At 40.7% G+C, this 15,123-nt stretch overlaps 2 protein-coding genes across 2 annotated transcripts; both read left to right on the forward strand.

Moving 5' to 3' along the window:
* Positions 1-51: 51 nt before the first annotated feature.
* OCT59_007651 (uncharacterized protein) lies at positions 52-522 on the forward strand (the record flags this gene model as incomplete). The annotated part of the gene is made up of 1 exon (XM_066150159.1): positions 52-522. The coding sequence occupies one exon, from the start codon at positions 52-54 to the stop codon at positions 520-522; it is 471 nt and encodes a 156-aa protein (XP_065998832.1).
* Positions 523-1,558: 1,036 nt separating this feature from the next.
* On the forward strand, positions 1,559-3,691 carry OCT59_007652 (uncharacterized protein; the record flags this gene model as incomplete). The annotated part of the gene is made up of 1 exon (XM_066150167.1): positions 1,559-3,691. One exon carries the CDS (start codon positions 1,559-1,561, stop codon positions 3,689-3,691), a length of 2,133 nt encoding a protein of 710 aa, XP_065998833.1.
* Between the last annotated feature and the right edge of the window lie 11,432 nt (positions 3,692-15,123).

Below are 15,123 nucleotides of genomic sequence, written 5' to 3' on the forward strand. Positions count from 1 at the left end.
CGAATGAACAGGTAACTGAAGATTTATATTTTTTACAAAGTACAAAGAATCATGTCAACATATACCGAATTCACAAGCATTGTTAACAGCACTGACAGCACTAGTGAGGAGGTTATTTACGAGGCATCGCGCATTCAGCCTAGTGTTATCTCTGACGAAACTGTCCCTAAGATTATCCGCGCATTAAAAGATACTATAGTAGTCGCATTAGTATCTGGGTTTAGCAAAACCAGTTACCTCGTCCAGGACCACGTGAAGTATATCAAGCGAATCCAGACGGCAAATTCTCCTGTATCATATGTAAAGTTCGTGGCCAGAAAACTCTTCCCAGATAATGCGGCATATACTGCTAAGATAGCAAAAATCCGCGAATCATACAAGAATAAACAAGCTCTCCTAGATAAGCTTGAGGCCCTCTTCGAATTGTATTATAATGCGACTAAGGACTCATCAACTGGTCCCCCAAAGCGAGCTATTACTAAAAACGAGGCTGAGAAAACCTTAACAGAACTTCTTGCATAAGCGGCTCCTGTGGTCCTACGATTCTGTATGAATTTAATCTATATTTTTTATCCATGTGTAATAGGCATACAGTAATTGAAGATAGCTATAGTATAAGTAACATAACATCATATTGGACCAATTACCAGTAGAAATAGTCGAACGCATTGTCGCAAAGATCCCGGATACTGACCTTATTGCAGTGAGTAAGGTAGATAGAGTGTGGTGGCAGGAAGTTCGTCAAGAGGCATATAAGAGGTGGAAAAATTATGCCACTACGATCGGGTATGTCCGAGCTCTTGGAAAGCCATTCGAAAAAGGGAATGTTGACTGGATAACATTTGAAGATGTAAACGACTTCTATAAAAGATGGATAGACCGCCTCACCGAGGATCAGCTTTATATTATGGAGAAAATGCTTAGGAATGGGATGGTCGTGGGCCTCAAGAGAGGGAAACCATAGAGCATGCATTAAGTGAACATAGATGGGGAGGCGATCCTTGGGGACTGGGAGTGGTATGAATGGACTCAACAAAAGTAAGCATTTTGTACTTGACTTTCGTAGGAATTACCCTGCAGAGTCATATTTTTTAGATCCGGCCGGCATTACCGCGTAATCCCGAATTACCGAAAAAGGAAATTTATGTTACACAAGGTTCCAAACGCATTCTTACCAAATCGATTTTTGTGGAACGGGTATCGCCCAAAAAGGAAATGATCTACGTACCGCATGAAATCACGTGACACTCTACACATTTGTTCAGGGTATCACGTGACATGAACTCCGTTCACATTTTCTGTAATATAATCCATAGTTTTCCATGAATGCTTTTTAGGCCAATAATCCAATAACTTATTCATCAGGTATCCTCGTGTTTTGCGACAAGGACTGATGACCATGTAACCTCATCATCAGGCATCCTCGCATTTTTTGACAAGGACTGATGACTGATATAGATCTTTTACCGCCGATCTATTGACCAAAAATTTTCGGAAAGAAAATTTTATATCTTCGTACTAACAACTCTTATATTTTACCCAACTCATACCTTCTAACATGTCTAGAAACCTTGCTAGAAGAGGTGGCGGCAGTTATAATCCTAATAGTAATAAGGCTGCTCGTCAAGAAAAGAAAAATAATAAAAAACAACTCTCTGACAACTCTGGTTCTGATAGTGATAATAATTCCCAAAAACGTTCCCGTATACTTACAAAGGACTCCATGGATGAAGACTATGAAGATTTCGTTGCCGACGCGCCGGCTGACGGTGGTTTAGTTGGTTCAACTTCGACCGCTATTCCTCAACAAAATAATTCCCGCAGTACTGCCCAAGAAAATACTCAAGCTTCTACCCCGAATAATTCTGCTGCGCCTACTGCGCCTGGCCAAGACGCGTCCTCTGGAGCTAACGCGTCTATTCATGCACCTCGAAACAAAGAAAATAACTCATCCCCTAACGCGTCCCCTAATATGGACGTGAATGATGGTACATCGCCCGATCAGGCTGTCGATCCCTCCCCTACCATTACCATTAATCGTCAAGATTTCCTGGCTGCGGCTGCGCCCAACTCCGCTCCCCAAACTCTAGAGAAACTTAAAACTAATAAGGCAATTATAGATGCCGTTAACAATTTATTTTTAGAAACGTATGAATCGTATACCGGTCGGGCTCGTATGACTGGTTCAGGGGACGCTAAGCGTCTCATCATACATTTTCATACTGCGGAGGCTCGTGACTTGTGTGTTGAAAGCACACACTCCGATTTTCCGGACCTACAATTCCACCTGTACGATCCTAAACAGCTCCGGTCCGATGAAGACCTCCGTGCAATTCAAGTCACGGATATACTGTTCTTCATTACTAAACCGCAACTCCAATCCTACTTCAAGAAATTCGGCAATCTCCTTGCCCTCCATCTTTACTCAAGGAAAGGTGCTAAGATGCAACAAGCTCGCATTGTCTATGATCATGCTGATGCCATCTCCCGTTTCACAACTCAATGGGCCGTTTACTGCTTTTCCACCTGCTTACGTGTTACCCCTTGCCATTATTCTTTAGAACAAAAAGCTGCTCGTAGAGCGTTCGTGGCTGTTCTCTCTGGACTTCCTGCTAATACTAAAGATATCCATCTCGCTCCCTTGGTCAAAGAACATGGAGCAAAAGCTATTAACATTCCCCTTTCCCTCAATTCTTACAAACCCAAACCTTGGGCTTATGTTACCTTCAACTCGCAAGAAACAATGGATGCCGCTATGGAGCAAACTATTGGTTTCCAAGGTCGTACTCTTCGATGGGGTACATCCAACGATTCTAAAGCTCTTTGCCACCGATGTGGTAAACTCGGTTGTGCTCCTACCTCCTGTCTGCTTAACCAACGCCGTGGTCGTTCACGTACACGTGACCCTGTGGCTGCTCTTAAAGAACGTTTCAATATTGGCCAAAGGCCCGCCCAACAAAGAACGCCGCGCAATAATTCTCGTTCTCGATCTCGGTCTAAATCTCGGGATCGTTCTGCTTCAGCTCAACGTTCTAATTCCAACTCCAATAGATCTAATAATAATAATTCCAATATTAATGCTAAGCCCTCCTCCTCCTCTGGCTCAGCTAACTCCTCCTCAACTGCTCATGGACGTACACCTTCCAACAACCGTAAAGGCAAAGATAGATCTGTTTCTTTTTCGTCCAATGCTCGTGCTCCACTCCCGGATCCGAATTCTCCTAATGCTCTTGAGGCTGCCCTTAAGATTCTTAATGTTTTAACGAATCTTCAACAAGATGTTGCTCGTGTGGAATCCCGCATTTCAAATCTTGAACTTAACAATCAACAGCTATCCGCTATTGAAGCCCACTTAGGCATCAATCCTCCCCCCGCTCCTGTTGTCAATTCCGAACCTGATTGGATGGAAGAAGACCCTCCTGAATCTACTGGTACCTTAATCCCACATCCTAATGCTCCCTTATCTTCTGGTGCAAAGAATTCCTCTTCCCCCAAATCTACACCCAATAATATTCCGCACTCAGCTCCTGCATCCGTCTCTAACCCTTCCCCACAAGACGAATTGAACTCGGTTATTCAAGATCAAAAAGCGATTAAAGATACTTTGCAATCGCTCACTGGTTCCATTCAAGGTTTTATCGCTTCTCTTGGTGGTTCTCCCTCCGATCGAGCTTCAGCTCCTTCGCAATAACTGATTTCTCAACTCTCCTCCTCGTTTATAATTATCATTGTGTTCTAATGACTGACAATTTTGATTATGATACATTTGTTCGAAACCCCCCCAACTCTGTAGATATTTATAATTTTTCAGCACATGAATCTTTATTTACTACCTTAAATGTTTTTCCTATCCCTAATTCTTTTAATATTTCATCCTTTAATGTTAATGGTCTTCGCCATAATAGTCAAGTTAAAATTGAACAAATTTCAAACTTTTTCAACCTCAAGCATATTTCCTTTGGTGGTATCGTAGATACCCATCTATCCCCCAAACAAATTCATTTTTTATCTAAACGCCTTCCTAATTATACAGTCTTTTCCTCTGACTTAGATAAAACTAAACAAGTCAAATCTACTGGTGGCGTCTCCCTTTTTATTGAAAAATCTCTTGCTTCTCATGTACAAGATTTTGTTTCGCATTCCTCACGTATTTTATCTGTTGACCTTTATTTTAAAGGCAACATTAAATTGCGTATTTTTGTTATATATATCCCTCCTATTTCCGATTCTAAATTACGATCTGAAACTATTGATCTCCTTTTACAATTATTAGTGCAAACTAAACAACAAAATTTTTATCACGCCATTTGTGGCGATTTTAATATGCACTTAGATACTTATTACCCTATTTATTTTAACCGCCCTTCTGTTGCTTCTCAACGGTCTTATCGTTTGTTGCATCATCTTTTATCTCATGGTTATGAAGAAACCATTCCTGTTAATGCTTCTAATTCCCTAGGCACCTTCCACCGTGATGACCAGATTACTCGCATAGACTATGTTTGGTCCTGCCCGATGCTAAAAAGCTTTGCTCTCACTTCCTACATATTCGACGCCCATGATACCTGCTCTTCTGATCACAATCCTGTTATCACGTATTTTGATGATTCACTCTTAGTTGCGTCTATCAAGGTTGCTCGTGCTAAACAACTTCAACGTCGAACTCGCCGCATTTTCAAATTTGATTCAGTTACTATTCAACAATGGGAATCCTTTTCCACTCACACTGACTCATTTTGCGACGTTCTTCCTTCTACTTTTTCAACATGGCACATCAATCAACAATGTGAATACTTACATTCTCGTATCGTGAAAGCTGCTAATGCTTCTCTTCCATCTGTCACGGTCAGTAATCAACACACATCTACGGTGCCTAAAGACTTGGAAGCTTTAACTCAACATTATCGTTTCCTCAGCCGTCTTTTGCATTCGATACGCTTATTGCGCAAATATCCTTCCACATATTTTAATAGATATGAACATGTTTGGTCCATTCATTTCATTCGACTTCAAAAAATTCTTCATCTTTATAAGAAGGTTATTCCTTCCCCCCCTATTTTACCTACTTCTTTAACCACATGTAGGCAAGACGGTTTTAATTCTTTATTAGAATCTTTAAAGATTATTTCCAGTGCCCTTTATGGCCTCCTTCTTCTCAAAGAAAAAGATTTTCAAGATTCTTCTATTCGTGCCAAATTGGATGATAGGGACAACAATTTTGAATCTGATATTTTCTCATTCATTAATTCAGCTCTCTTAAGGACTCGTCGTCGTATCACATTGGATCGTGTCTTTATTGACCACCCTACACATCCTAAACTTTTAACGGACCTGCATGATATTGATGACGCTGTTATCAACCACTTCCAGAATTCCGTACCTATTAAATCATCTCCTCCTGATAACATTTCAGCTCTTCCTGAAAAATGGTCTTCTGCTTATCGCCCTATGGATGATGTGAATTCTTCTATTTATGATTCTTTGTTGGATCCTCCTACTCTTGAAGAATGGTTGTCTACGGTTTCTTCTATGCCTAACGACAAAGCTCCTGGTCCTTCTATGATTACTTATGAAATGCTTAAGCATCTGGGTTCAAATGCTTCTGCTCTGGTTTTAATCCTGGTCCAATCATGTTTCCATACTGCAGACATTCCTGATTTATGGCGTCAAGCTATGGTTTTTCCTATCCCTAAACCTCACGAATGGAAATGTCAACTCAAGAATACAAGACCTATTACTTTACTCGAAGTTATTAGGAAATCTTTGGTCAAACTTTTTTATAATCGTCTCGCTTCCACTTTGGCTTCGAATGAAGTTCTCAAAGGAGGTAACTTCGCCGGTCTCCCTGGTGGTTCTTGTCGCGACCCTATTGTCGTCCTGGAATCTATTATCCATGATGCTCATGTCAACAAATCGCCGCTTTGGATCCTTTCACAAGATATATCGAAGGCTTTCGACTCAGTTGATCTCAAGATGTTGCGTTTTGCTTTAGAACGCATTAAACTTCCTGCTTCTGCTACCAAGTTTATTTTATCCCTTTTTATGAAACGCTCTAATCGCGTTTTTACTGCTCATGGAACTACACCTTCTTACCGTGTTCGTATTGGTATAGATCAAGGCGAAGTTATCTCTCCTTTACTCTGGGTTATATATATAGACCCTTTATTAACTGTTCTTAAGAATGAAATGATGGATCCTTATATACTTCATGCTCCTTCTTTATCTAATCCCTTGGCTGAGCCTAGTCCAGATGGATTACGCATCAACAACTTGGTCTTTATGGATGATTCCACTTTAATCTCGTCATCTAAATCTGGAATGGAATCGATGCTTTCTATTACGGAAGAATTTTATCAGATCAATAATACTTCCGCTAATCACAACAAATATGTTTTAATTACTAATTCGTTGCCTCCCACTTCAGCTCCTTCGCCTTCTCCAGTCGTGTTTGACTTGCAATTATCTGGACTGAACAAAGTTCCTTCCATTTCTATTGTGCCTATTTCCATGAATAGTTCTTTCCGCTTCCTGGGCGTCTGGTTCAATGTCGCTGGATCTCGCGATTTCGTCAGAAAGCAAGTTGCTCGAGAATGTAACTCTTTCGCTGCTACAGTTCGTCCTGCCAAATTATCTGCTAAACAAGTAGTTTATTTACACAACACTGTCCTTATTCCGAAATTGGAATATCGCATGCAAGTCACACACCTCTCTGAATCTGAATGTGCTTTGACAACCAGCAGTATCCGTTCCTTGGTTAAACATAAGGCCAATTTTTCACGTGTACTCCCAGATTCTATTTTGTTTTTATCTCAAGGCTTGGGATTGATTAATTTATTTTTTCACCAATCACAAACACATTTAACTAATTTGTTTTTATTAGCTAATTCTTCTTCTCTTTTTATGAAAAATTTATTTTTATATAGATTACGTTTAATTCAATTTTCTTTTTTGATTCCCATTTCTCCATTGTTAGTTAAAGATTGGACTTTATGGTCTAAACTTTTCACCTTTAAACAGGATTATATCGCTTGCACTATTGCTCTCCTGACCACTACTCCTTTCAAGTTGTCACGTTCTCGATTTTCAACCTCGTCTGACCTCACCGTACCTGATGGTCACACGCCTTTATTTGAAGTGATGACTCCAACAATTTTTATATCTTACTTCTGACGTCTAAGAAGTTTGCAACTCTATTACCTATCTCAATTCATCACGCCTCAAGGAACCCATATGATCACTTGGAATGTTTACTTATCCAATCTATCAAGTAGAAAAGGCCATCGAGTCCTCCCGCATAAATGGTTCAATGACATCCACCAATGCGTCACTGTTCCAAATTCCAATTCTCTGCTCTTGGATCAATTTTCTTCTGAAGCTATCCCTTCAAACATTGTTTTGGCTCCAGCCTTTGGTTCCTCTAGAAAATCCATGAAATGGATCGTGACTTTAGACGAAGATGGCTCTCCTCTTTTTGGAAAACAACTTAGCAAACAACAATATTCCTGCAAGATTGTCCATTGGACCTCTGATTGTGTGATTCGACCTAATGATGTTATCACGCTTACTCCTTGTCCTGGTTGTTCTAAACATGTACCGGTTACCCATACTAAAAGCAACCCAACAGATGTTACTCCTCTATGTATCATCCCAAAACTTTCTCCTCTTAGATCTTTACTTCTCCCAACAACGCAGGAGCGTATTAGACATGACACCACCACTATTACTTCTCCTTTTACTTGGGCGGACCTGGACGAGATTGTAAGATCCTATTATGATCGTTTGGACATTCTGCCTAATTTTTCACAAGAAGATGTGGTTACTCTCCCTTCTCCTTCTCCTTCCCCCTCCTTGGGTTCGGCTGCCTCCTTTGCTTTTGCTGCCTCACCGTTAGCGACTCCTCCTGATAATCATTATTGTTTTTATACTGATGGTTCTTTAATTAACCTTGGCACTCCTGATGTTTCTATGGGTTGGTCTTGGGTCCAAGTCCTTGATGGCGCTGGTTTTTTCCAATCTATCGCTGCTCACGCTCATGGAATTTTTCACAATTGGCCTTCTTCTACAAGAGCTGAAATCGCCGCTATACATGCTGCTCTTACAGTCACTCCTCCGTCTTCAACGGTCACTATTCATACTGACTCTCAATCTGCCATAGATGGTCTTCGTCTATGTGCTTCCTTTTCTTATTCCAATAGTAGGCTTTATTACAAGACCACCAATTTTGAACTCTGGGCTATTATTGAACGTCTCATTTCCTCCAAATCTTTATCTGTCACGGCTATTAAAGTGAAAGGTCACTCTGGTAATTTCTATAATGACTACGCGGACTCTCTGGCCAACTCTGCGCATACTTCTTCTTCAGCAATTCTTCTTTCTGATCTGGATCAAGTATCTCCTCACGATTTCTTATTAAAATATGATGATATTTTATGCGAATCCAACCCACGACGCCTATTTAAGCAATATTCGCAAATGCTGTGGATGCATAGATTAACGCGTTTATCGCGTTTTAACTTTACCATTGCTTTATCCTCTATCTCAGATTTCGTGATTGATTGGGATCTTACCTGGTTCTCGCTAAATTCTGAACCTCAGCATGATGCTTCATTTACTCGTGCTCATGCTTCCTTCCATCGCACCTTCAAATTCAAACTCTTTTTGGAAGATTTGCCTACCTTGGAACATCTTAAAAGAATTCGCCCGGACTTGTATATTGACATCTTATTGTGTCGTTCGTGCCTCGACTCCAAGGAAGATTTCATGCACTTGTTTATGTGCAAATGTAGACGAATCGCTATGGAACAAATTCTCCTCTCCTACCAACATCATTTTATCAACAAACTTCAAGAAGCTGGTGATCTCGTTAAGAAAGATCCCTCTTTAATTATTAACAAATTTAAATCTCTTCCTTGTTGGTCCTTTTCTTCTTCAAATTGGACTTCATATAGCCTTGTCCGTGGCTGCCTTCCGAAATCATTTGTCGAATTTTTGGAAGAACTTTCTATTCCACGTAACTCTGCGATGAAGGTTATCTCTGCTATCCACAATCACTTTATCCAAAAGATTAGAAAACGAATTTGGCTACCGCGCTCCTATGATAAATCTAAATGGGAAGATGCGATGAATATTACTCATAAACTCAAACTTTCTCGGCCTTCAAATTTGCAAAAGTCTACGTACTTACCTTTCTCAACTTTACCTCCTCCGACCCTTTCCGACGCCGCACGTGACTCCGACGTTGATTATTTAAAGAACTCGATGAAATATGGTTTGCCTTGGTTTAATCACTATTCGGGTTTTATGGGTCGTCTAACGGTGCAACTTACTAACAGCTTTTGCAGGGTGGTGTGTCGATTTTAATAATGGGCGCATTGTTCGTTGGTTTGTTTGCATAGTTGCTTCTTCTTAGGTTGGAACATATCTAGGCGGGGGATCAGGATAGTTTTAGTGTTATGCGATTTTTTCCTTTTCGAATTAATTTTATAGCTTTATTACTGTTTTGGAGACTATATAGTTTTATTTTTAGTTAATTTTATTTTTCTCTTTTGTACTTTGAAAATTTTATTTTATTTTTGTAAGTTCGTTAAATAAATTTAATAAAGATAAAGGCTACTATGCCATGTTTGCCTTGACAAGGACTGATGACGATGTCACTTGGTTATTGTAAATTGAAGATAACAATTAGGTATGTAGACACGTACAGAAAAAAGACATGTCATACCCTTATATAACTAATCCTATAACCGGACGTCCAATCCGTGTTGGTGGAGATACCTTTAATCGAATAGTTATGGAATCCCATGATTATATCGATGGAAGGCTTGTCCGTAGACAAACCGTACCGCCTCCACCCCAGGAACAACCTGTATATTTAAATACAGATACAGGACGCTATATTCAACACGGTACTAGAACGTATCATAGACTGGTTGAGAGTGACTACGAGGTAGTTGAGGACTACTACCTTGTTCATTCTGAAGAGGAGGAGCTTATAGAGGAAATCATCAATGAAACACGCTATAATGAGGAAAATCTTGATGGCCAGCGGTTAACTTTCAATGATATACAACAAATCAGGGCCGCTATTCAGGCTGACCAAGATGAATATGATGATTTTATCTTACAGCAAGATACGACTAATGGGACACCTTCCTCTGGTCCTTCCGGTCGTCCACGAACTTTGGAGGACCATACCCTGAGACTTGCAGAGCTTAATATTGAGTTGTGTAGGGAATGTCTCATGCCTGTAAGCCCAAGTGACTTAACGGACAAGTTGTGCAAGAACTGCGCTTCCTAATGGTCAGTCCTCCGGTCCTCCGGTCTTCCGGTCTTTCCAACGGTTGATCCCTTAATGCCAGTTATTTTTTTTTATACAAATGACAGGTATTTAAAGATAACAATATATAAAAAAGATTGTGAAGGATACTAAGTGAGCGAATAATCAAAGAAAGATAGCCATGTCAACATCAATCATAATAAACCAGTGTCAGAACTGTGGAGTATTCTCTGCAAAAGCGGCATATAGAGGATTATCCAGCGTGTTGTATAGACAGATTATAAAGAAGATTGGTGACGAGAGTGAACCTTTACAAGCCTTGGGACTTGCCAGGGATAAGTTGGTCCAGATTATCCGTCGGGCAAGTAATGCGGATTTTACGCAATTATTCACACAAAGACTAGATATGAAAATTATGGACGGAGATTCATACGAGGATACTAGGAAGTGGCTTCTTGAACAGCTTATAGCCATTGGATGTGACAGTGGGGAAATTGCCTTATATCAGTTCTTACGGAATACATACCCGGATGGTATTGACGAACCCTTTACTACATTCTATGAGAACTATGTAAATCATGTAAGAAATCCGATGACTAAGAACTTTGCTTCTCGAGCCTTAGGAGCTATTGGATTAAAAGCTAGGATGCTACGGATTGACTTCGAAGGACGTAAAAAAAGTGCCATGATTCTTAGGGCTTCTGCGGAAGAACTTCGCGAGATGGGTTGCTAAAGCAGCCAGATTCTTACAAAATACTATTGATCCCTACTCGTAATGCTCGACGGTCCATATGACCCTTAGAAAAGATCTGTAAAAGGATCCCGATGCCTTCTATTAATTTTTTATTATCCAAAGGGTGACTAGACTTCAGGACTTCATATCGGGAGAATAACTCCTTTACGGTCTCAGGTTTTGGAATTTCAGTCTTCGTGGTCCTATCCCGTACTTTCGCTAAGAAGTTTTGGAAGTCTGATCCCAAGGTCTTACCAGATAGTCCGTAGGCTTCCTGAAAGACGTACTTAATCCAGGTATCTGCGTTCTTAGCTATAACACCAGATACGAGAAGGTGTTTTCTCTCTTTAGGCGATGGATATTCCCGAGCAAACTCGATTAGCTGGGAGGACTTTTTTGCTTCAGCTACGGCTTTCTGGCCATAGGAACTAAACTTTGATCGAACTGGGTTCAAACTTGGATTGAACTTTGATCGAACTGGGTTCAAACTCGGATCGAACGGGGATTGAACTGAGATCGAACTAGGATCGAACTGAGATTGATCGGTGATCGAACTGAGACTAATATCCCATCTAACCCGAATAGATAACGGATCGCTCTTGGATCTTCTAAGATCAAATACTATAAATTCGCGTTGTAGAGTAAGGTCATCGATTACTGGAGCTAGTGACTCCGATTCTTCTGTATACTGGCGGATGATCCTCTTAGTATCGGTCAAACTTCCGTGACCTCCATGTAGGGAAATATAATTCACATTTTCACGAATAGCCTTGGGAATGGTAAAGAATCTTTGGGCCACATAGATACACGAGATATTTTTGTGACGCCCGTGTGTAAAAAATCCAGTGATGAGATCCTGGGTTTTTTTAGGCGCATCCATCAAATCCTCGAAGATTACCACAGTAGCCTGGGTGGAGTTGAAGTCCTTAACATTTGAATCTCACTATGGGATACTGCGGTAAACGGAATTTCTTCTTCTTTGAAAAAATCACGTACGACTGCCCACTTCGGTTCATCGAGGTATCTGCCAACTAGAATTACCGCATCACATAATATGTACCTTTCGCCATCCTCCTTTGCCTTCTTGTCTCCCATTAACAAATTAATAATCATAGTTGTCTTACCCGAGTCAGAACTTCCTGCTACGGCAAGACGGAAAGGCCATGATGGGGCAAACTCATTACCCTGTCTCGAGTCGGTTGTGTACTCGTCCAAATTGTATACATAAAGATCCATTTGAATTTTATTCTAATTTAGTTTAAATATGATGTCGACACCAATTGCAATTTATACTCCTTCAGAGCCTACTGGACCGCCTCCTAGGGATTTGCGTGATATGAATAATATACCATTAGTTGCGGTAATTAAGGATCTAACAGATTTTTTAACTGTCAGTGATCGCATGGTTGTTAATCGAGATGTACAAAATGCAAACCATCGTCTTAAACATGCTCTTAATTTATTAATTCATCGCTGTAGAGAAACATACGAAGAACGCGATATATTAAAAGCAGAACGTGATCGATCTCGAAAAGAACGTGATGAATTACAAGATGAACTCGAGGTTCAAACGGGTTTGTTAGGTCTTACACAAGATGAGCTAAATAACGTACAAGATACTATTACTAGTTTAGAAGCTAATTTGGCTGAATTGGAACGTGAGTTTGGTGGTATGCGGACGACTAATCGTCGTCTTCAGCAGCAATATAATCTTATGAGAGGAGAACGTAATAGAACTATAGGTGAACGTAATAGAGCTATAGGCGAGCGTGATGTGGCACGAAATCGGCTTGTATATGCCAATAATCGGGTTCTTTTTGGAATTCGGACATTGGGACGTCTTAGGAATCGACTTTTCCAACAAATAGCCGCTCTGCGTATCCAAGTACAATGGTTGCAGATTAGACAATTGAACCTTCCTCCACCTCCTCTCAACCATCCACAAAATACGATATGGCTGCTGTTGGTATAGCTGCCCCCATATTTCATGGTCGGGAAGATGAAGATCTTAATCTTTTTATTGATAACTTTTTAGGGTATATTAATACCGTTGGTATTGATCCATTGGACGATGCCGGTGCGCCTCCTGGTCGGGTGCGAGCGATGGGGTTCTTCGTAGCTGTATGAGAGATGAAGCGGCGAGGTGGTTTGATGCAGAACTTACTGGAAAAAATTGGGAACTCTCGAATATTCGGTTAGTGGCTACTGCAAATGGTGGAGCCGGTGCTACTCGCCGAGCGTTCAGAGCTTTAGCTGTTCCTGAGGTTGCTAATGGATTACATGTTAGTACTTACTTACCCAGGTCTGATGCTGATGTATATTCAAGGGTTGCAGGTAATGCGGCGAGAACCGTTGGAGAGGCATTTTTCCCATCACGCGCTGATATCATTAGATCGAATTTTAAAGTTAAAGAGCAGTGGAGGCGTGCGGGCGGACGTCCTACTCATCAACCCGTTAATGGGTTGGGAAATCATGGAGGTCCATTTAATGCTGCTGTCCAGAATCAACCAATAGTCTTACAGGGGATTCTCCTGGATCAAGCATTTATGCATATGCGTACGAATTTTCCAACCGTCGTGGAAGAAAGACTTCAGATACGATTTAGTAATCTTTACCAGGAACAAGGTGAACCTGTTCGATCTTACTATAAGCGAGTTGAGAGGGCTGGGGATATTGTAGGATATAATCGAATTATGGTTACTGACCAGTTCTATAGAGGACTTTTGCCGGAAAACGTTATTGAAGCTTCCAGAATCGGAGCGGCGCCTCTTAATATATTAATCGATAGATTGAGTGATCTTGAGCGACGAAAGGGTGAAATGTTCTATGGATTACAAAGGCGCCAGGGTATTGAAAAGGCTAAAAAAGAGGAATTGGCTGGCTATACTCATCCCGTGACTCCACACGAAGGTGCTGTAATACAAAGGTCGACAGACGTTATTACTCAAGAACGATTACATGAATTGCTCAAGGCACAAGCCGAGGAACTTACCAAGAATTTCCAGGCACAATTTAAACAATTACAAGCATCTAAGCCAGTTCGTAAACCACCGGTCTATAGACAACAGATTAAACCTGTTCGGCCAAAGCCACGGCCACGTGTTGTTCAGAATCCTCAGGATCCTGATTGGGATGATGGTTATGTAGATCATGATTTTGGTGATGACCCTGGTGACCCTGATGCTCCTGAGTGGACTAGTGAGGATGATCAACATGTTATTGATCTTATTATGGGATATGAGACGTCTAAAAGATTTCCAAAGAGACTTCAGAAGGCTAAAGATAGACGCGATAATCTGGAATTAGCCCGAGCAATGAGAAACCTCGATCTTAATGATGATGCTATGGATATTGATACTAATACCGCGAGTTTTGATGACTTGAAAATTGTTCCCGATGAGGAATGTGGTTTTCGGATTTGTGCGGTTCGAAGTACAAAAAAAAAGTAAACTCGGATAAGGGTGTAAGTATCTCGAAACTTCTTAAATCTGTTCCAAAAAAATCAGTTAAAATGACTCCTATTAAGATTCCTGTGAAGGTTACTAGTAGTAAGCCCACACTTATAAAAGCCGTCACCAAAAATGATTCATTAAGTTTATTAAGGTCTGCAGATTTTAGGAAATTACTCCGCGAGATTCTTCGGGAAGAATTAAAGTCTGCTCGTAAAAGTACGGAGATTCCGGAAGACCTAGTTGAGGAAAAACAAGAAGAGGATATCAGGGAAGATGACCCGATGGATATTGACATAGCTCGTTTAGAAAATACTAAAAATCTTTTAGCGCTGGATGGGAAGGTCAATGGGATAGCAATTCAGTGTTTAGCAGACACTTGTGCTAACGCGTCTTTTATTCAGAGGAAAGCCACTGAAGAATTAGGGTTGGATATCGACAAGAGTATTACACATAACATATCCGGCGCTCCGGGTTCTGGTAGGACATTCGGCATGGTAAAAGGTGTGTCAATCAAACTAACCCCTGATTGTGTAATCACTGAGAATCTCGCGGTTTTAAGCGATTACAAGCATAGGGAGATTGGATTGAGCCGGACGTGTCTGAAACGTTACAATTATGATGTCCATGAATCACGTGAACATATCGCCCTTACTTGTAATGAG

The sequence above is a fragment of the Rhizophagus irregularis genome, chromosome 15 (genome assembly GCF_026210795.1).
Source record: "Rhizophagus irregularis chromosome 15, complete sequence".
Taxonomy (NCBI): domain Eukaryota; kingdom Fungi; phylum Glomeromycota; class Glomeromycetes; order Glomerales; family Glomeraceae; genus Rhizophagus; species Rhizophagus irregularis.